This window comes from Vanessa cardui, chromosome Z (assembly GCF_905220365.1).
Source record: "Vanessa cardui chromosome Z, ilVanCard2.1, whole genome shotgun sequence".
NCBI classification, from domain to species: domain Eukaryota; kingdom Metazoa; phylum Arthropoda; class Insecta; order Lepidoptera; family Nymphalidae; genus Vanessa; species Vanessa cardui.
In genome coordinates this window covers 520,897-546,053 of record NC_061154.1, presented here as the reverse complement: position 1 = coordinate 546,053, position 25,157 = coordinate 520,897, and the positions used below count along the sequence as shown (strand labels likewise).

At 33.8% G+C, this 25,157-nt stretch overlaps 1 protein-coding gene across 4 annotated transcripts in view; it reads left to right on the top strand.

Moving 5' to 3' along the window:
• The window catches only part of LOC124543098 (FH1/FH2 domain-containing protein 3), a 73,788-nt gene that overhangs the window by 40,439 nt on the left and 8,192 nt on the right, over positions 1–25,157 (top strand). For 2 of the 4 annotated variants that reach the window (XM_047121140.1, XM_047121139.1), the window contains exons 5-6: positions 19,159–19,268; positions 24,516–24,574. In XM_047121140.1, the coding sequence (XP_046977096.1) occupies positions 19,159–19,268; positions 24,516–24,574 (169 nt within the window). Of the gene's footprint in view, positions 1–11,397; positions 11,685–19,158; positions 19,269–24,515; positions 24,575–25,157 lie in introns of all 4 variants that reach the window. The other 2 variants (XM_047121142.1, XM_047121141.1) reach the window with 2 other exon arrangements.

Genomic DNA, 25,157 nt, shown 5'->3' with positions numbered 1-25,157 from the left:
TGTGCAACAGAAGTGTCATAGGCCAAATAGCAATGTCGAATGTTTAACGATTATCCAATAGCGGAAGTTCGGCGACGTGCGCCCGCGCCGCTTCGCTGTCGAGTCGCGACCGTACGAAAGTGCGCTCCTGCCCGTACCGACAGCACGACAGACATACTAAATAGAATATCGATTTAAGTTACGGGCGGTAGAAATGATTTGTTTTACGTTTAACTAAATATTTTATCTTTGAATATCTTATTAGTCAAACAGCTACAGCAGATCACTTTTGTCCATCGTTATTTATTCTGAAAAAATAATCTTGCAAAACTACCAGCTATGAATTATTTAAAACTACGAATGTCTAATACAGTGACACACTTACCGAATATTGTTATAAAAATCAAGACTGTCAATTTATTGAAAATAATGCACATTAAATATTTCTTTAAAAAATCCTTTCTAGAAAAATTGAATTCTTTCTTTTCTTTGAACGCAACAAAGCGTTGTTACAAAACATACTTATGTAAAAAATGATAGTAAGTGTATTCACATGTGTTATTACCTTTTTTTAAAAACAAAAAATACTTGCAATAACCGAAAATTAGTTACGAAATTACTTAAAAGTAGGGGTAAATAGGAATACCTATTAAACTTGTCATTCCCAATCCTAACACAAGTGGTGTTAGGATTGGGTATGACTATATCCCAAGGGATCAGGATCGATCCTGTGACTTTAAATTCGCTAGGCGGCCCGTAAACCATTGCGTTATTGACGCTTCAATAATATATTTATATATAAGTAAGTAATAGACAAATATCTTTTGAACTTTTGTCCTCGACCTCAAAAAATACTTCAGATTTCCAAATTAAGTATACTGACAAACGAAGTAAGGTGGCTTTAGAAAGGAGATATTCTTCTTGGAAATGATAGCTATCTGTTATTGTATATATTTTAAGATATTTTCCAAGAAGTAAAATATAAATGACATGCATAAAACTCAAGGCGTTATTTACAATTAGATACTCGACTATTCATCTTCGATCCATCGATAAACAGTTCGTTGAAATGTCAAACAAATTGTGTATCTGTCAGAAGCAATTATGCAAATCGATAGTATTACCCAGTTGGCTTATAAACTTATCGCTCGCAATCACCGTAACCCGTCTAATTAACTATTGTTGCAACGAAACGATTAAAATAACACATGGAGCTGTCATTACACGAACCAATGATGGCGATGTGACAAAAAGCGAGTAAAACATGAAGATAAATAAGAGTAGGTACTTAATAAAACGTTATTATTAATATGATAATTATATTTAAAAAGAAGGGGCACACCTTCGTGTATTAATAGATCTGTGAGTTAAATTTTGTATGTGATACATTTTAATACATAGTTACATATATTTACAATATACATGAAGTTATGTGAGGAAATGCCAACTTTAAGTGTATCGCACACATATACTATAATAATCTCCTAAGACAATTCCTGGTGCTAGAAAACATACAAATAAAATCAATATCTATAACCGTAAGCGAAGTGTATGAGTTTTTACAAACGCCAATCGTTTACATTTGAACCGAGGTCTAGAAAAAACCTCATCGTCCGCGCCCGCACGATTTAGGTATTACAATATGTAAAGGCGACTCCGCCTTACCACCTAGAACACTTGTATTATGCTGTCAATTCTTTTATGCTATGAATGAATACTACGCATTTTGTTTTGAATTTCAAATTGCAGCTTTTTACTTATCTTGTTTTCAAACTCTGCCTTTGAAAAGATTTTATTTTAAAATCGCTAAAGTTGAATGCACTTATCGTCTAGGTCGATTCAGTGCCAGAAAAAAGATGTTTATTTTGTACAGTGTATTCATATCATGGCAGAAACATCCTTATGTAAATATAATACGGAGTAATTTAGTGTATTATTCTTTAATAATTAACTATAGCGTGTTCAGTATTTACTAGGGGTGTCAATAACATAAAATAAAGTAGGTACACAAAAATATTGTAAATGATATCAATAATAGTATTATTTAATAAAATAGAAGATTATAATATATTTTTCCTATTTAATAGAGATATAAACTAATTAAAACATAAATCTCAAAATTTACTATCCGCGGTCGTTACCTTGTCAACTAATTAATATATTTTCGAACTAACAACTTGTAATACTTAGTAACGTAAACAGATAGTTATAAAATATAACTGCTGTTATATTTTTACTTGAGTATATTAGACGTTAGTACGTACAAGGTTACATTGCAGTAACTGTGTCAATACTAGCTGTTTCCCGAACGCTTTGAAAATTAACCACAACAAAAATTTGTAAATCAATTTTTTTTTAAGTAAGACACAATGACAAATAATACAATTTTGATAAAACTCTACGTAATAAAGCAAAATTGAAACTATTTTATTAGAGTGATGACTTGCCAAACTTTGTAATATTTTTTCCTAGCTGTATAATAATAATAATAAATATATATATATATATATTGAGAATATTAATAAACATGTAAATATATATATTTATTCATATTTAAATTCAATGCTTGCGTTCACTGCCTGAAATATATGAAAATGAAACTACAAAGTCGTTTGACATTTCAAGGGAAACGTTACATTAATGAAAGATTATTACGAGTATAATGTGTTAGACAGTGAGGTAACGGCACATCATAGCACATACTGAGCATACATATTTTAGCACATCTCATCTATTGTTTTTTTTTTTTTTAAATTAATTATATTTTCGAAATTTTGTTACTGACTTTTAAAAATTGCAAAAAAAAATAATTTTTATTTTACATCAGCACATGTCGAGCACATTACCTACGGCACAATTTTAATAAATTCGGTAAAGTAGCGGTGCTAACCGGATTTGTAAAAAAGGTCCTCCTCATAAATATTATTTTTCAAACGGCCCATCATAGCTCATACTGAGCATATTTCAGCACATTTTTTTAATAGAAATTAATAAATGGCGGTGTCATCATAATGTCAATCAGTGGCAACCCTACGGGATGCGTGTGCAGCGACAATAGGTTGATTTTTTATCTGAACACGTCTGAATTGCGCAACATCGCTTATGTCATGGGAGCTTCTATAGATTAATAGGCGATCGTTAACTATATATGCCATGTATGTAATACACAAATTAATATAATGACAACGCCACTCCACTGCACTCCCTATTCCACTACTCTCATGGATTACTGAGCGATAAACTGTCCGGAAGTGATCAGTACTCATTATTTCCGATACCTGGGCTCGTATACTGGAAACTTCCTAATGAAGGCTGACAACTCATTAGAGAAAAGCAAATACTAAAACATATAAATTTAATTAACTATGATCTTAAAATTTAAAATACCTTGCATAATTCAAAGTTAACTCATCTCTATAACAACACTCACAAACCATCTTTGATCTCGAAGGTGGATGTAGTATCCATGGGAAAACTGACCACTTACCGTTAATACAAGAGTCCGTACAAAAAATTATAAATGATTATACATCATAAAGTGATCGCGTGTTTAAAAAACATAAGTGGAGTACAGTCACTGTCCATTGTTTGGCTCTCCGTCGCACTCGCCTAAGACATGACCATTAAAATAACAATTAATTAGCAGTGTATTAATTACTTAAATAGTCTGAAGTATACGTCTCAGACTATACATAACGAGTGTATATATCTACGCAGGTATAAATGTAGTTATCTAATGGAAAATTCCACGTAATTGTTGGTCTCGATAGAACAACTGGCCAGGAAGGTTTTCAAGCCGTCAAATTGTAATTCAAAACAGGCTCTTGTTAATGGCTTACGCTTAGAAACGCTTAATTATGGGTGCAGGAGGAGTGAGCAAATATTCAAACGCTACTTTCGTTGACATCATGCTAATCGCCGGACAGAACAACGTATTCTGAGCGCGTTCGACTTCAGCACTGTTTCCTTATAACTTTAACAGAAAATGAAACTTCATACAAGTCTGAGCACTCATAGACTAATTTCCCATTGCGCAGGAAACATTTGGTGCAAACGTATACGCGCTAATAGAGGCTGCTCTATCCGGTAGGCAATCCTATACGATCAAAAAGAGTTCATACTCAAAACCATTAGTATTACAGTATATGGCACGGCAGGGTGCACACTGCCAAAACACAAACCCCAGACAGATAATGTTCGTAAAGAAATAAAAAACAACTTTAACGAGCCAGTTTTTGAACACAATCCAGGTTCGAATGGGATCTTCTGACTGGAAAGCTGCTATAAACTTCTTGAGTACTGAATCGGAAATAATCCGTATACTGTTATGTAAAGAAGGCATTTTATTTTATTATATATACGTTGTTATGTCTTATATCTTTATATATATTATGTTTGACCAGTATAGAACATAGATTAAACAATAAAATCAGAATCAGAAAGATACAATTATAAAGTATTTAGACCTACTATTACCCACTTTATCACTCGATATTTTGTCTCCGCTTACCGCAGAACTCTCGTTTAAAGATGCCGGTTGTTATTAATGTTTTCACATATTGCCCAACTGACGGCGCGTCTGGTTGCGCCACCGCCGATACTAGAATAGATCTCGCCAAACCCTGCACTTCTGTCACAATGTTCCCCCTTGTTTTATCCAGAGAACGAATCTTGCGACATCATTTTGGAACAGAAACGCATGTTACACTTGCACCGCCGTTTTAGATATTATACAACATACAATCTATGTATAAAAGTAACTGCTGTTAACAGTATTGAAATACCCAGCCATGATTTTCATCTGCGATAATCTTTACTTTGTATGAAACAAATTCGCTTACCAGTCCCTATGTATGCTTAGAACTTGGAATAGACACGATGGATTTTTATACGCTTTTTTCAATAGATTGATTCAAGAGTAAGGAAAGGTTGAATGCATGCACAACATAGCAGAGAAACACTGATTATTTTAGAGGTTTCTAAAGTCATAAATATACAATTTTTTTGCGCTTTCATTGCAAACGCTAGCTGAATCCCACGAGATAGATCAAATTAAAGTCCTACACTATCGCTGATTTTTTTTAAATTCAACTGCATTGAGGCTACTACACATTCGCTAGACAGCAATCAAACCTCAATGGCTCACGAACAAACATTAATAACTTAATAATTAATTTCGATTCATGAGCAATAGATGTTTGAAAACAGTGATTGATTGCTCGCTGACCGCGCGTGGGCGATCGCGTCCTCGTATCATAACTTGTTTATATTGTTCACCAAATATGCTCGAATGCCTCATTCATTAGCAACGTCTTAAACGCTTTTACAATACTCATTAATTAAACTTAATAACCTTCCAAAACATTGACGATTACAGTAGTTTTATGGGTAATCTTATTACCTTTTTTATTTGTAAAAATGTTTTTTAAGCAACGAAAATGAACCCTTTCAAATAGTTCAGTATTTACCGTCGACAACAAAAGTAATAGAACTTTCAAGCAAATAGATTTAATTTAATTTTTATATTTACGTACATAAAAATTCGTCTTAATAAGTCAGCTAGAAATTCAGTTGAGATACTTGACACGGATTTACGAAAACACCACACACAAGTGTAAAATAAAAGTTTCTAAAAAAGATGAAAACTAAGTCATCTGATGATTATTATTGATCACTCTTACTTATAAACATTGCAATAACATCACCAGCTTTGTTGTCTAATGAGTATTTACACTCGATATTCAAATTGCAACAGAGAGTTGCGGCCAAGAGTTGGTAAGGGTACTGAGACATACGAAGGACATGGAAGGAGGAAGGATCAGCAGTCAAACTCTTCGACATCACCTTAAATATGAAAACTTAGAATCATAAAACATGAAGCGAGTATCGCTGGCGCGGACGGTCGTGAGGCCCGAGGTCGCGCGGGTTCAGGTCTGTCTCTACCGACCATCACGACGCAAGTGTCGTGACGCTTCCATGACGACTCTGACTTCGTTCTGCATTCGTGTAGCTCAACCTTCTATCTATACATCGGTAGTTAGCGATAGTTTTCACATTTTAAATATATCTTAAAATTTTTCGAAACGTCTGTATGACGTAATTTTTTTAAAGTTCAAGCGACATTTTTATATTATCTAAATTAACCTATGATGCGCCTGTCCGATGTTGATATGAAGGTCCGAAAAATAATTAAATCTATTAAACCAAGCATCAAAAGCTATTATTTATTAATTAATAAAAATAAGGCAAATTACATGTTTATATCGTATGCGCCTTATGAGCGGAAACCAATTAAAAAGTTGTGCAATTTTCTTGAATACTTAATCCGATTACAAGCTGGCGTAGTGTTAACGTAGAAAGAGGGTTAAGCTCTTTTTAATTATCACGATGAACGAGTTTACATTCAAGCTGAAGATTATCTTTAATATGTAGGGCTTTAAAAGAGTTTTGGATCTTAATCGCAATAATCTAACTGACCTGACACTTAAACACTTATTATATGATAATCAACGCGGTACAGAATATTCGCTATTAATTTTATAAACAAATAATATTGGTATACAAATTATGCGATAAAATGAGCTCTTTAGTAAAACAGATAGTCGTTCGATCGTTCGTCGTTCTTTTTTATGCGTGCACATATAGCTTATCATCCTTCTGCCCTTATCACATGTTATTTGAGATCGGCGCGGCATGTCTTCTCCTTCTCTACTTCTCTGTCAGACGTCATCTCACAAATAACATTCTTTCTAACCATATCTTCTTTCACACAATCCATCCCTCGTTTTTTCGTCTACCTCCATATCCTTCCACATGCATGCCCATCACATCCATGCTCAAGACCTTGCATGCACGTATAACTATTGTACATTTTGTTGACAAATTCTGTGTTCAATCAATTTTTATATTAAACCTAAAAGTCAGAATACTTTCTGTAATGATTTTGATCTTTAACTTGCATGAACATATACCATCAACTTCAAAAGTATGTCGAATATTATAGATGTAAAAATATGTATTTGGATGTCGGTTTATCGATCGTGTAACGAGATCACCTTTAAAATATTCTAATGTAACTAACTGAGTATCTGATACTACACAGCGCGATAGAGTCCATGACAAGTGGAGAGAAACCCCTCTTATTCGTAATTTAATCCACAAAGATTAACTACATTATTATATATTGATAAGTCATCGCCAATTTCGGATTTTTTAATACGGATTCAATAGTATTGAAATAACATTGCTTGAAATAGAGCAGGGCTAATTGTATTAACAAATTATTAGGCAAATCTATAAATGCCGCGTGTCTGGCTATTTCATTAGGGCTTCTTAAACCCACTTGATATGTATTGATATCCATTCATCCAGTACTAATTTTATTGAAATATTTGCGTATGGAATACGAGAAATCGAAAAATTACCCAAAAGTTGACTCTTTGGAAATTAATGAAAACCAATAATTTGTATTGAGCTTCGTTTTATATTTATTGATAGAACGAAACTATTTTACAAAAAGAGGAACATAGGGTACTGAACTGCTTTGTCGTAGCCTATTTATATAGAGATAAAATAATTAAGTATTTATCATATCATATCAAGCGATAATCTGGGTTCAGATTACAACCGAAGCCGCATATAACACGTAGTTCAGAAATATGGCGCCAGCGACTCATTTTCCAGTAATAGAAAGCTCCTGCGCCACTAACAGATGGACTAGATTTTTTCTAAATTACTACCATCGGCCATTTTCTTTCAAACTTTCATAAACTTGTGGTACAATATTTACTGCAAATAAAATACCTTTACTTGAAAATATCTTGGTCAAATTTTATTATTATGTATACTCGATGACCGTGGCATAACTTACGCCTGTGACAAACCGCCACATGATCGCTTTTACATCTATCTATCTATTGATTCACTCATAATTAGGCGATAATTATTTACTGATAATGTTTTATATTTATACTATAACATTACGACTGATACAAAATACAAATACGTGTTGTACATAAAGTGGTTTTTTCTCACAAATAACCTATTCTTACGTATAAATATTCTACGTATTTAAAAAAAATAACTTAGAAGAACCTGGGACAATATACTCATCTGTGATAATATAAGTTTTATAATTTGCACATATGATCTGATCTACTTATGAATCTATTACATTTTTTGATGTAACTACATACATTGCACTTTTAGAATTGAAAGCGAATTTGAATGTCGCTCCCCTATTAACCAATGTTAAGAGATTAAATTACATAAATATTTTAAGAAATTACATCTATACATATAACAAAATTGGAGTGTCTGTTTGTAATATTAAAGTAACACTTTTTTACTCAATGCATATGTATGTATGTATACACGGGACATATACCAAAATAACATTTCTTACAATTTTTGTCGGTCTGTCTGTCTGTCTGTTTTTTCCGGCTAATCTCTGGAACGGCTTGACCGATTTTAACGGGCCTTTCACTGGCAGATAACTGATATAAAGGGGAGTAACTTAGGCTACAGTAATATTTTTTTTGTTATATTCAAAGGCACATGTTCGCGGGCACAGCTACTTTAATTGATATAATTTAAAATACACGTCAGTGACCACTTAATTAATTCCCTGCACTTTAATCTGATCACGATAATAGAAGTCTGTCAATATCCACATTTGGGTGATGCTCCACTGTATGATATTTATCTTATTGTAAACACAATAATCACAAAAATACAATAGATTCACACAAAAATGTTGGTATTTTTATCCTAACCTGTCATCGCGAAAAAAAATTTTTTTTGTTTATTAAATGGTATTTGCTCTTAAAGTAAGATCTGTTTTGCGGAAAAAAAATTAGAACATTGAATGTAAACGATCTTGCAAAGGAGATAATAACCAATACGTAATGTGATAATGACACGGTGTCAGCATAGAGTGCAATTTATTTTTTCATTTCTATGTCGACCATCAACTTAGTATCGAGTATCTTTGTAATTAGCCGCTCTTTGCTCGCAGAGAATAACTACAGAAAACCATCCTTAACAATATTATAAAACGCAATTAAAACTCGTAAATTTAAAAATCATTCCGAAAATATGTTGTGTCAATTAATTGTACGATCATTTAAAAACGCACACCTATCTATCTAAACGACGAGATGTTGTCCTGTTGTATACTTACAAATTGGAAAGCATCAAATCTGTCCCGGAGTGTATTTTTAAGTACCGACTCCCTAATAATCAAAGCGTGATGAATCGTAGAAAGAGGTCGTCGGAGAGGCCGTCGACCGCGGTACTCGGGAATGCAGTGATCGCATCGCTTTTCATTCTAATAACCTTTATTTATAACTATCGCGATACTGATTAAGATATTATTTAATGTTGATCTAATATTCATAATTTAATATTACGTCTTACAATTATCTCAGCGAGAGCAAGCGAATAGTTTCGTTATATTATAGGGGGTCAATATACAATTTATAACATTATTTTATAATAAAAAATTTGGATATCTGATGTATTTTTTAACGAAAATTTTCTAGTATTAAGTATCTTATCCGTTTTTGCCCATTGAGTATGATGTAGTATTTAATAAATAATTATAGAAACGAGTTACGAACATTAATATCTTGCCATCGGGAATTGCCATTTCGAACTAAGTGATTAATATCCAAGCACTTCAGAGTTAAATCATGATTTGCACAAAATTCGACAACTTATCGAATGTAGACATAACGTATGCCCAGGGTTACCAGAGCCATAAATATTAATTAAAGAAATATTTAATATAATCAATTCGTTAAATTATGTCAAAGTTTTTTAATCTTGACAAATTTAATAACCGTAAACGTTAATGTGATGTGATGTGACCTTATTACACCACCTTATTTTTTCAAAGACTTGATAGTATGTATTTTACTTTTAGCTTTTAGTTCACCAACAGACGACACTTAAACTACAATAAGTATTAATTCGTCGTCAAAGATCTTCGCCAACGATTGGCTTTTGTCAAATCCTTCGTAATTCGCAGTCAAGGTCGTGCATTCAGTATCAATTGACTCGTAGCCATTGTCACTTGGTGTATTTCACGTTTATTCAATAGACGTGTAAGTCCCAGCCCGGGATGAAATCATTGATCATGACGTGATGACATTCATGTCTCAATTTACGAGGCGCAATGACTAGTATAGATGTGGTTCGTGCAATCGCAATTATAACTCACAAAAACTCAATAGCTGAGTACAGTTTGTAGATGACTTAATAAAATGGATAAAATTTATTAGTTTTGCGATAAACGGTCTACTTTAGCGTCAAAAGACAGCTCTGCGAATTAAACATACATATAAAAATATCAATATATGCCTTTGCGAATTGAAATATGCTAAAACAGCAAGAATTATAAAAGCGTTGCGAATTAAAAATGTAAAGACAACAATATTTCTTATATATGATTATTATTTTAATCAATTTTTATAGCTATATGTATAACGAAAGTGATTATAGATTTTAGTATAGCCTTCACACAAACGATTTAATTATTGCTTAAGAAAAGTCTTAGTAAGTAATGATAAACTTTAATTATTATCGATATTGGAAAGTGTTAAGATATCAAGTACAATAGAAATATAAAATCGCTATGAGCGATTTTTTTACTCCTACTCAAATCGTGCGAGGGAGACGGCGCGTTGTGGGTCAAGAAACCGGATCGTCTGAGACCCAGAGTACTTACTGATGCTTCAATGCAACATTTATACTTACAATAAAACCATAAGGTCGTCTTAAGAGACCACATAAAAACTACCAAGACTCAAATTAAAGACAACAAATCAAGTAAAAAAAAACCCTACAATTAAAATATGTAAATTAATTCTTTTAAATATTCGTAAAAAAATATGTAACTCGAATGTAAAAACTTAATTATGTTAAATTCTAAGTTAATATGTATGGATTAGAGGAAATTCAATGCATTAGATCATACAACAATCGCGTTGACGTGCAACCGACAGCATCGGCTTTAATTGATGTTCGCTTTTAATCATTATAATGCAGAAAACATTAACGACATGAATATATCATATACATGTTTATATAGTATTCACTTGAGAAAAAAAATCATATTAAGTGCATGTTATGGTAAAATATACAATACGAAATGTTTTATAATATTTAACTCAGAACATATTTAGTTCTCAAAACTTATTAACTAAGCTGATCATATATCGCGACACTTATCTTAAGCGGCGTCCAGACCAGCACGTGTTTCCGCGACACGAGTCTTCAGTCGGCGCTCGAACACTGGCTGACTGGTCGAATACACTCGACTCGATAATAAAAAAACGGCTTCGCGCGTTACTTATAATCGTGAATTCGAAATTTAAATATGATATCTGTGTAATGCTAAATGGTGATTTAATTCAGTAGGTAACTTAAGCGATGTAACACTGTGATTTGATAGATTTGCTCAGTGATAGTGCTAAATTATGATCGAATTAGTGAAAGTGAGTGAAAACAGGGTGAATGGGACAATGAGGGAGCTAGGGGCGGATTCGTTCGTGTGCAGAGTTCAGTACTTGAACGACTTGGATCCATTTATGGAGTACAATGTGAGGGAGCCTCCCAGACCTCTTTACCACACGTTCAATACGACGATTCCTCTCTCGTACCAAATAGCTGCGGTGCATCGTTTGCTACAAGCTCCACACCGGGTGAGTAACCCAACTTTTGAACTATTACATCATAAATCAACGAACGTTTACACCTTACGCACAATAAATAATGTATTATATGGCTTAATGATGGACATCTCCTCCGAGCCTCGCAGCGAGATCTCGTGTAAATCCATCGTGATGTTTTACGTACTCAGCGGAGCATGAATGTAACTTACACGTAAATAGCGTTAGTAATACGCCTTACTCATCGTGGTATTTGTCTAAAATTATCTGTTCTAAATATTTGCGCCGCCGCTCAGGTGAGTGATATAACATTGCAATAATTGCATCCGCGCCGCAACAATTATTTTGGTATAAATCTGTGTGAGCGTACCTGCCCACGCAGCCGGCGCGCCCTGGATGTGGCTGTAGGTCGCGTAATCAATGAAAACAATAGCCTTCGGTGACTCAGCTATTATTTGAATAATCTACAATAATAAATCGAGGCGGTTAGTACTTACGCGTCCATATCAAAACAAGATGGCAATCGAATATTTAACTCATAACGTTTTTATGAAAAACGTTTATTTTCCTCTAAGAAACGTCACACACACATATTCATACAAATACAATGAATGCAAAAGTTCTGGTTTTCTCTTCTGTTTTCCTGACATAAATCGTTTACGGAGATAGCGTCACGTAAATCTGACATGACAGATTTGTCGATTCAAAAGCCAATTAGGCTGAAGCATGCTCGAAATTGAATTTGAAATCGAGCGTTCTACAATATCGATTTATCAAAATTTATTTCTGTACAAGGTATTATTGTTTCGAACCTTGACCAAAATATAAATAGCTAAATTTTGTTAGCATAACCTCCAATAGTTTGGTTCAAATGAAAAAGTTAAGCGTTAATGTGTGTAAAACAGACGCGAGCGCCAGATTTGCGAATCTTTAGTTTAATAAATTGTACGAGAACATCCCACATTGCTCCATTTATAAACGCCAGTACGTTATTGTGTAAATATCTGTCAGGTTGTAAAAGGTGTGCTCACTGAACTCGCGTACTAAAATCGAGATTACGTATACTATGGTGAGTTAATTATAATATGGAGCTGGCCTTCGAACATTGGGCTACTGAGAAGATAAAACACCTACTAAGTAATTATTCTGGATTCCCTATTTACTTACTTTTTTCTCTTTATAAGAGAGTCAGATGAGGGCTAATTTAAGCCTTCTATGGTGAATGTTTTGATACAAATATATTCGTCTCAAGAAACTAGCTAAAATAGCCAGTCAGTTACTTGTTACTTAAGCAGCAGTCTTAATGATATCTTCCGTAGATAGATTAAGGTAATTTGCTTTGGCTCTCCTGAAAATAAGCGTAGATTTATACTAGAATACTACTGTAAGTAGTATATATGTATGTACTTTAATTAATTAAAAAAAATTCAATCTAACAAATGCAAATAATTTTCTTTTTAACAGATTTCTAAAGATCTTTTTCTTTGAACTTAAGGCGTCAAACACTTAAATTGTAATACTTTATTAATAGCACTCATTAATTATCCAATTTAAAGAAACATTAGCGCCATTGATATTGGTCTGTTGATAATTTAAACTGAATTGGTCTGCGAACGAGTGAATAATTGAATGTTTGAATGAGTCTATTAAATGTATGTTAGCACATATTTAGCGCTAGTTGTTATCAATTTAAAAACGATTTTGGTATTAAAAGACTTTTTTTTTTAATTCTGGTACTGTTAGAAATATATTCGTTATCATCATCATTACGTATAATTCATTGCTATGTCTGTAAATATTTCATAACATAATATTTTATTTACAGACAACTAGAAACTTCTAGATCACAAAAAACTAAAATATATCGAATACTAACTGAACTTAGTTTAATTTGTCAGGACTGTTTCATTATTACATTATTTTACGAATGCTGAAAAGTTTTTAATCATGGTAAATTTAATAACATTCAAGTAAGTAGAACTTGGGATATTCATCTGATCCCGAAATCACATCGGATTGTATGCACTAACTCTTATTTCCAGACAATTTAAAGATTATCTATACAAGACTTAATATATTTATCAAAAATAACAAAAATCATCTTTAAATTTATCATTCGATTATAGAGTCATCATCTATATCTATTGATATGGTTACGGATAATAATATAATGTGTTGAAGAACCGGCTTGATAACTGGAACACTTTACCAACATTAGAAAGACAAAGATACATCAGTCAGATGCGATTATATTTTCATACTAATGTAAGTCAACAAGTATTAACTCTATGCTTATTATAAATGCCAATAACAATAACTGCATTGTACTGAAACTTCTCCTCAAGATGAGATCCCATGCCCATCAGTGGCACTGTTAACACGAGAGAAGGATCTAGTCTACACGGTCACCACCGACGAAAGTTAGTACGTTATGGAATGGTATCGGGGTCGTGGTAGTGCGTGCGTCTCGCGCAAACCACTGAACTGAGCAGTGGTTTTAAATTAAGACATTTACTCAACATTCGTAAAAGTAATTCTTCACGATTTATGGACTGTGAAACGCGCAGTTTCGATGTAACCGGATTGTTTTATAATTATAATTTACGACGTCACAATCAAGTATGAACACATTATTCTTAAACATGTTATTATATAATATGATTTTTTGTCCGTGTAAGCCTTGTACTAATCACCGACGTTACTTAGAAGTGGAAAGAGGACATCAAAAACATCATTCATGTCCGACGTCCCTGTCTGCGGAACGGGTCGTATGAAATATTTTACGCATTACGATCTCAGCTCTACCGGCGTTTAACGTCAAGTGAAACAATGGCAACCAGTTTGAGTCTCGAGTCTCGAGTCTCGAGACAATACAGAGACATTCAACAGGTAGTTATTATAATGCGTCTACAAGCTGTCACTACTGCCCGCCGCCTCGGCGCTGAACAACCGTTACGTTAGCAACCAGACTTTTTACAGCCTTGTAACACACGACGACGACTTAGACCCCTTCATGTGGACACCTACTATCATAATATTGTAGCTGCACTTTTAACCTTTTTGTGTTAAAATAACATTGTCAATGGACAAGTATATCTGTCAAAAGTCAACTATCGAACACTAATGGTAATCAATCTGACAGTTTGATGTATTCATCAGCTGATACGATAGATGTCTTCTGATGGCTTCATTTGACCACGACAGCTCAATTGATGAATCAAGTCGATGAGTATAGACTTGAGATTCACTAGCACAGGTCTCGTAAGAACTCAGTTCGTATCTTCTCGCGAAATTTTGGAAACCGACTTACGACAATCATTGATTCTGGTAAAACTTTAATGTTATAATTATTACAGTCGGCATCTGTATCACTCTGATATTTCACGATCGTGTTCGCGACGACTTTCCAGTATGTTCTAACAGATTAACAGTACCTGTTACTGTACCTTATTAAATACAAGTATAAACCAATAAATAATATCCCAAGACAATTTTACTCTTTTTGTCACTAAAACTAAAACCGCTGAATTTTTTTTAAGCGTATCAAGGTGAGATTGGAATAAATATAAGTCCTATTTACGGGCAGCAAGCCGTATAATGATTGAGAATTATAAACTATACGATGTATATTATTGAGACTTAATAGCCCACTCCTTGACATAGACCAAAGTTTCCGCTCATCGGCCATCCACAGAAAGTCGAAGTCAAATCTGTTGACTAGTACGACGTACCATACATATACCATACACGTTATTTAATTACACCGCTATACCGCAGATTATTAGAAGATAAAACTCAATATGAAGAAGTCAAAACGAAAAGTCGACTCTGAAGTAATTTAATAACACATAAAATATACCCAGCTCTATCGTCCTTACATGTGAGGTTAATAAGGCTAGCATGTCGCTTAATAAAATTGGTTAAGTGATCGTGTAAAACAGATCAGCCCGGTATCGCTTTATCTAAACCTGCAAGCACAAGCACGTGCATCGTTTAATCTCTTGAGATTAGTCGTAACTTGCAAACAGACCTAGATACCATGACGTTACTCCCGTTTAATTGATAATAAACTAACAATCTAATAAAGCGGCGGCGTGCGTATACGACCAGATTACAACTTTAAATGGATAAAGATATTTCTCAACTGGAAGCCATATTTAAATGACATCAGCGTCGAAGCACAGAGCGCCAATAAATTGTATTAACATTGACATTAGCGACGACCACAACGAACGCAAAATATTGTAGAAATATTATCTCGGCGACATTCGCTAGTTTATTTATCTACGATATAGAATCAACATATTTACAGATCTAATAATTCTTTTCGTTTATAATGTGACATTCGCTCAAAACGTTGTATGATATTGGAACGGTTTAAATATTGTTCAATATACAATGATAAATAAATATTTAAGATTAATATTCATCAGAATTCTGGCGATATGATGCCACTGAAAGAGCTCCGAGAGCATAAGCGACGTCTTGACACTCCGATGGAATAGTGTAAGATCGACAGTATATCTCCCGGCTGCTTCTTAAGCTTTTTCCATATAAAAACCTATTAAAGTTTTTGCTGGCCAGACCAACGAATCAATTTAACTAATCAGTAAATATTAACACGAATATGTACTGAAATAATTACTATTAAAATTGATTTGACATTTTGTATTCACGGTTAAAATTAAAAGTTTTAATTTCTCAAAGGAACTCTTTTTTTTAAGTAGTAATCGTTAACGAGAGGTTTTTTCTATCACTATCGTGATTTAATCTCCGACAAACATCCAACAAGGCCACCTTTGGTAGCGACAGGTGATTTTCTATAATTTTAGTTTATGACTAACGATCAACATTTAGGTGTTGACTCGTCACTTCTATTTCTACTCGAATTAATTAAAATATTAACTGCCTCCGACTCCACTTAAATCTCATTGTCGGATTTTATATTAATAATTAAAGCTGCAATTGTGACGAATTAAGAAAAAGACGAGTCGTTTCATACTACTAGGAATTTGTATTCGCTTTTTGATATTTGAATCTGAGGATATATTCTTGCTCGACTATTTATCAATAGTCAGTCACTAGATTTACTTGGTAGTGAGGCCTTTGTGCAAGCACGTCTGGATAGTTACCACTCATCAAATATTACATCGCGAAATAGGAGTACTCAGTATTGTTGTGTTCCAGTTTGAAGGGTGTGTAAGACAGTGTACTGGCACAAGGGACATAACATCTTAGTTCCGGATAGGAATGGTTAATACTTCTAACAGTGGCATTGTCTATGGGGATGACCACTGACCATCAGGGGCCCATTTGTCCGTCCGCATACCGATATCTTAAAAAAATAAACAGGTTTAAACATCTAAAAACAAGATACCAGGCAAACTACTAGTGACAATGAAAACACTTTCCTGTTCGATACCATTTATTTAAGCATTGATATAAAAATGACATAAGTGGCACCAGGACAAAGCTTGTTGAGGCGCTAATTATTAGCAACCAACTTAGAAATGACTGGTCCAAACATCTCAATTAACTACATCTTGAAGGCAAGATATTGGTCTTCGATTACACACGCAGGTGTTATACATTAACACATTCGTATGTAAAAAAAACCGGAGTTGAATCAAAATGAAGTCGACTCTACAAAATTTGTCAAAAAACACTTAAGAGTAAATCGAGCTCCTGAATTTTAGTTTCGGACTTATACTTAATCTTAGAGACTGCATCAACCGCTGTCCGCAGTTTAAAAATATTTGTGTTTTATTTGGATTCTGTTGTGTAAATATTTGTTTAATTTCGTCACAAACAATATGTACGACACAACTTAGATGTAGCATCGACAAAATTTGTAAAACCCATTAATGCCGATTTATGCAACCAATAGAAACAGCTCCGTATCGCCCCATTCGACGCTATTCGTCGCTACAAATTCTCGCGTCAGGTCAACCCGAGAAAGCAAGTGCATGTAAAAATCGAAGTGTCAAATTAACGAATATAATTCAGTCATATGATATTACAAGTTATTACGTTTGTGTAAAGATCTTTCACATAAGAAATAAATATTGATAATTTGGATGTTATTGTTTTTACGAATTTTGCCGATGCTACATCTAAGTTGTGTCGTAATATAGCTTAATACTTAAGGACGCGTGCATACGATCCTTAATGCCAGTTATTATAACTGTTCTTATCGCTAACTGTTCGCGTTGTCATTAAAATGTACGATTTTTAAACGGTATTTGTATTTAAACATTATATTTTATTTATGCCGGGGCGATTCTTTATAACAAAACAATAATGCCGATTTTCGGTATCAGCGGTCAATCGCAAGGACAAATCAACAGCGCATGCGATCGAGTGTCCAATAATCCGATGGAATTGCATTCAAAGACGACCGCGGAGCTGGAGTGCAACAGCTCCTGGCTGAAAACCTGCAGATGCAAACGTGAGGCTGTTTCTAAATGAATCTATTCTAATCTATAGATACAAATTGCTAATATTCCAAAAAATATATTAAGGGCGTAGATAATAATGTGAGGATACAGGGCAACAGGAACATAATATCAGTTACAGTGCTTAATTAAAAATATTCGCATAGAATAGAAATATTATATCTATGTTAATATTGTCATCCCGAATCTTGGCCACCCGCCACCGCAACGCGCTAGATATAAGATCTAAACACGCAGACTGCGTTTACACCTTCGCTAATATCTAAATTTATTAGTTGACTCATTTTGTTTTTGGGACAGCCCTAAGCCACTGAACAAATAGCAGTTTGCCTCACCGCTGCATCTTCTATATATACCTATTATACATATATTATACCACGCGGACTTCGAGATTGGCATATGTTAGGAATGTACAAAAACCATTTTATACTATTATGACTTCGATGTTTTTATATATCAATTGTCTGTTCTTGTGAAAAAGTTCTTTCCGATAAAATATTTATTTGAATTTTACCTCCAAATATAATCATTTGTTATTGTTATGTACTTGAGTGAGCCATTGTAATTAAAGCCGCAAAGTGTAATTACAACTTTACATTATTATTAGTTCTCGAAGTTATCGGCATATTGACAATACAAGGAATGGTTAATAATTATTCCAGCACCGACTTCTGTTGGTGTCGTACACTTACCATCAGGCGACTCATAAAGCCCGCCTACATATAACAAACAATAAAATTAAACGAGGTAGTTTTACCGCCACTTAAAGCGTCCAGTAATTGTAATAAAAGAACAAATATTTATTTTAATTTAAAAAAAAATTAATTTATTTTGTAAACACTGTTTTCACAGTAATCATTTCAATAGCCTTTAATTGAGATAATACAGACAGCTCCCTCTCGTATCTCTCCCATCTCATATCACAATTCACAGCACCGGCATAAAATTATACACGACATCGTAGTTCCTAAACTAACCGACAGATGGCGCTATTAATAATTAATAATTTTAAATTACTAATTTTATTTATATATTGATTACAATTGTTGCAGCTGGACGATGCAACGCTGCAGGTGTTCAAGGACGGCGACTACGGGCCCTATTTAGACCTGGATTCCACTCTCGGGGAACAGGATGAAGAACTGGAAGGTTTACAAGACAGGTGAGCGTATAAACAATACATTGAAACAAAAAATATAATTGTGAGCTTACGACTTGGTCCAGCGCAGGTTGCTAAAGGTCACTGAACTAGGACAAGGGCTTAGCTAGCCGATGTTTTTCAGCTCGTTTACAATTCATTCTACGCGATGTGCTTGTGAGAAATTCGCATTGAGTTTAACCTACATTCATTTATTGTATCCAGTGCTCATGTATTTTGTTTCGACTTATAGATTTCGTAAAAGCTCAATAATAGCTATCTAGTTATTGAATACGGGATATTTACCATTTTATTTTTATTCGGTGGAGTTCCATATTTCGACATTAATAACTGTAATAGTAAAAATAGCCATGTTCATTTAAAATCTTATATGTATCTAATGCTCCTATTAATGCTTTAATAGTCATAATGATTGTTGTAGGTTGATAAGTAAATTAACGTTATAAATAAAATCAAATAAGAAAGAATCATTAAAACTATAACTAAAATTCGTTGCGAAAAACTGTTGTCGATAGTCTTATTGAATGATTAAAACGTTTAGCCGACGTCGGCCAAATAATCGAAGACTTTTTCACTATGATTTTATACTTATATTATTTACAATGCACTTCTGTGTAGTGGCTAGTCAGACTCTCGGATCCGAGGTGAACTTGAAAATTGAACTCCGGGTCGGATTAACAGTAAGATTAAATTTTTTTTTCGTTAATAAATTCTTAGTAGCCAGTGTCAGGCAGTTGGCCGTTTTTATATTATCTTTCGAGACAGCTTCTGTGTTAGCGTAGTAGAATCCCTATTTAATGCCTATCGTGGTTGAAATCGGTTAGGACATTGCCATCAATATATCGTCTGTGGAAAAGAAACTTTAAACCTTATTTCCTCAAACTCAATTTTGGCACTTAAGCTCTTATTCTTTTCGACCAACGATATGTAATCAGAGATAATATGTGTGCCAGTTTATAACGTAATATAAAAACTTTTATTATATAATTTCACATATAAAGGAACAAGATAAGTGATCTTTATGAACATGTGCAATTGTGTTGATCCATTCAGCCCCCTCCGGACACTTCCCGTGTCCCCTCCGTTCAGTATACACGATTCGCTTCCTCAATTTCCTCATTCAGAAAAAAATATACGTAGATAATCCGACTCGTGTGTGTAAAATGCAATAAGATCCCAGTGCTGAGGTAATCATTATGTAATGTACAGTAGAAAATTACAAAGTAATTAAAGTAGAAGATTACTTGGTGGTAGGGCTTTGTGCAAGCCCGCCTGGGTAGGTACCACCCACTCATCAGATATTCTACAGCAAAACAACAGTACGCAGTATTGTTGTATTCCGGTTTGAAGAGTGAGTGAGCCAGTGTAACTACAAGCACAAGGGACATAACATCTTAGTTCCCAAGGTCAGTGGCGCATTGACGATTTAAGGAATAGTTAATATTTCTTGCAGCGTCATTGTCTATGGGCGATGGTGAACACTTACCTTCAGGTGGCCCATATGCTCGTCCGACAAGTTATTCCATAAAAAAAATCCGACTTACATCACATCCGAAAAAAATAGGTATCAACACCACTACAGTTGGTGTGTAAGGGGTCCTTATCCAGGTTTGATTTCGCGATCGCCATCTTCAATGATACACCTACCCATCTTTCATGACATACTAATATTATATGTGACCTCTATGGTCAGACGAAATCTAATAATTTGAATAGATTGATTCAAATATTGATTATTATAAAATAAATGAATACAAAAGTTTATACGAATCGAAGTATAGCTATACGCGAAACAAAAACAAACAAATAGCTATATTCAATATTAGTGTGTCTTTTTCTACTCGTTGTATATAATAAATAGTTGAGAATATAACGTTTATTTATATATTTAATTATGAATATTACTAATGGAATAAATGGAATACTTATGGAATTCTCTTTTACGGCCGAACCATAAAACCGAATTCGATTAAATTTGGCATGAAGCAAACAAGAATTCCATAGGAGGCTCCTTTTACACGGCGAACACTTGACAACCGACCCCCACAACGAGAGCGAAGCCTTAGCCTAACAAACTAATTTTAATGAATATTAAATGTTCAAACTTATTTCTTATTTGTGTAACAATGTGGGGAACAAAAGGGGAAATGCATGGGGCAGTTGGTCTATTATATTTATGAAGATTGACAAATGTACCGACGATATAAGGATGCAGTCGTAACAAACTGGAGTCTACTTCCATTCTAAATTCATGTTATGGTTACTGCCCATGTGACCTGAAAGTTTTGGATCAATACGCCATTCTTATTGGTAAATACCATTCTGGCTCATTATCATTTACCCTAGAATATAAAATGACGTGGTAAATGGCATAATATCTGGTGACTATATTATGATTTGACCTTATTCCGATTTGACAGATACAGCTACATCTCTCACAATTCTTATTAGTTTTTGAATTAGCACTAAGTAAATTACAACGTTGCAGAATTAACAAACTATCTACAGGCAGGTTAACTGCACTAAGATATCAATATGGCAATTTTGAAACATTTCTTGAGTAAAGAAGTCGTCTTTGTAAAGTAAAGGTCGTCGCACCATTTACGTAGACCGAAATAGTTCCGCCGGATTCGACACATGTACATTATTTAGGTTACCGTTACGCGTAACCCGGTAACATCTGTGGCCATCTGATATCGGATTTTTGCCAAATTATGTAAAACGTTAGCTAACTTCCATATCAAAGCCATGACTATAAAATTCCCGGAAATGAGATCCTTTTAATTATTCACAATAAACACGGTTACTTTGACTTATCTTATAGTTTAATATGTCATCGCAACTACATTTTTTATACGATTTCAGTTTTAATGAAGTTACGAAAATGTAGTAATTTTCGTCTTTTAGTCAACGTTTCCATACAAATCGTTCCTGTTTTTGTTTTCTCGTATACGTTAAATTTAAAAAAGTGTGCGTGTTAGTGGATAGCAATAACATACAACAGTTATACGTAGTACATTATAGTTTTAGTTTTATTTAATATGTAGGTAATTGGAAATAATATCATAGCGTATAATTTGCCATAGAAAGTGTAGAAATCACTAGACGCAAGCGAAACCGTGAGTGTTCGGCGTTATGGAGTTTTTAGATCAATCGCGATGGAGCAGAATGCACAAAAACCAGACGACGCACACAATGAACTTGCACTATGAGAGCTTTATACAGGCTGATCCACTGCGAAACGCATTCGTCTTCGAGAAACTATAAGAGTTCCGATCACATATGTAAAATGAATCGTCTAAATATAAGAAAATCAATAAAACATTTAAATATTATTATTTCATATTACATAAGAAGTAAAACATGTAAACGAAGAAAACAGAGTGAAAAACACAGAATAGATTTAATTATACTTCGAAGATTACTAGTTTTATTATTATAATAAAAAATATACATATTTCAAATTAGTAAAGCATTTTAAAAACCTAGAAAGTCATTTTTTCTTATAAAAAGTAGTTAAAATTGAAATATTTAATATAAACTTAAAAACCAAACGCCACTAATTGAACGGCATGTTTAAAAAAATGTAAATAGCGCGAGGGTATATTGCCCAGCAATAAAATCAGTGTACCCTTTTTCCCACATTCAACTGAATCAGCGCGGGCGCAGCTTAGTTCTCAATGAACGCCGATCGGGGACGCAAGCGCGGGAATTAAAATATTGTACACGAGGAATAGTTTAAATCTCTAAGTTTATAAATTCATCCTGTGAATCTGATAATGAGATTATGGAATCGAATATGAGCGTGTCTCTCGTCGACTCGCACTTCGATTGTTCCGCCGGCGACACCGACATCATGAGGCAGATCTCGGTCGACTCGGGCATCGGCGACTCGTGCCACGACACTTCTTTTATCTCAACCCTGGATTCGGAGGAGGACGAGCTCGTTTCGCAGAAGGATTTCAAAGACGCATGTGATATCGATGAGTAAGTCCCTCTGAATTTATATCAGCGTGCGTCAAAAAATGTCATCACATCAAGCCAGGACTTACTCACTAACACTGATATTGTATATATAACAGTGCGTGCGTATATCTATACATATAATAAAATTGGATTGTCTCTTTGTAATATTAAAATAGCCCTTTTTTACTCAATGTATATGTATTTATACTCGGTACATATAGCAAAATAACATTTTTTACAATTTTTGTCGGTCTGTCTGTCTGTTCCGGCTAATCTATGGAACGGCTGGTCCGATTTTGATAGGACTTTCACTGTCAGATAACTGATATAATAGGGAGTAACTTAGGGTGCAATAATATTTTTATCAAATTCAAACGCGTCCAAGGTCGCGGGCACAGCTAGTATACTATATTTTTTATTTATTATTAGAATGTACTTATGGCCTACTTGAATCGAAGAATAAATGAATATAAACAAACCTTAGGATTAAGTCTTCCGTGCGATTTGCTGATGGCGTAGCGATATTGTGCTCATAATAGTGTTTAGTTTATATATATTTATTTACAATCCGACATTGAAGATTAAAAAGAAATTAATTTTCAATTAAATCTACACTACCCGAAAAGAAATAACTAAATATGCATAATTAAACAATAAAAAAAAACAAATAAAACATTAAAAATCTTAATTAAAATTTTACTTATTGTTTCTGATTAACGAAAAGCCAATATAATCATGTAAAACAAATCTAGCCTAGACCTGTCTCTGATTTATCTCTGAGTGTCTGAGATTAATCCGTCTTTAAATACACTCGCTAAATTAGTTTTAAGGAGAGTGGTTACTTTGGAATTAAAATATGTCTTTGTCTAGGGACAACGTAAAAGTTTTGGTAAAAAAGAGAAACTTGTTGTTCAACGTAGTTCCATCAATCTATACATATAATAAAAATGGAATGTCTGTTTGTAAAATTAAAATAGACCTTTTTACTCAATACATATGTGTGTATGCACATTACATGTACCAAATATTTTTTTACACTTTTTGTCTGCCCGTCTGTTTGTTCCGGGTAATCTCTGGAACGGCTGAGCCGATTTTGACGGGACTTTCACTAGCAGATAACTGATATAATAAGGAGGAACTTAGGCAATAATATATTTTTTTTTACATTCATACGCGTACAAGGTCGCGAGCACAGCTAGTATATAATATTTTAGCTTTTAATTAATTCCTTTTTTGTCTGTAATAATAAAGATAATTAATGTTGTATTTTTCTTTTTTTTCTAGTCGCAAAAATGCGCTGGTGCTGCGCACTCAACTTTCGGTCCGCGTGCACGCCATCATTGGTAAGTTTTATTTACTCACTACTCACTCGTACTGTACTCACTTCTCAAATCATATTTTTCGGCCGATAATGTTAACAGGGAGTGAGGAGCAGCGTGAGGAAAATCAGAACTATCTTGCCGCTGTTGATGCTATTCACAATCCAGTAGTATTCAACTTTATTTATATTGATACCTACATAAATTAAATGAAGACTTGTTTAAATACGCAGCTAATTAATCTTATTTAGATTTACGAATATGTTCCAAATTATTGATAATTTTCATAGGAACAAGTTAAAATTAAAAATATATGGATCACAGCGATATAGGAATCCCCTTTGTTTGGTTATTTAATAGATTGCTAAAACAAAACGAAACGAAAGTAAGTTTCTTGAATATCAAAGGGATGAATACGTGATAATTGTATTTCCATAGTACGTATAGTTTTTATATTGTCAGTGTCCCGCTACAACGATTTCTCAATTATTTTATGAAAAATTACAAATTTCAAATATAATTTTACCTATACCTATATTTTTTATATTAATTAGTAGTCGCCCACCACCCCTTTTATTCATAGTAACATGTTTGATATCTATATTAG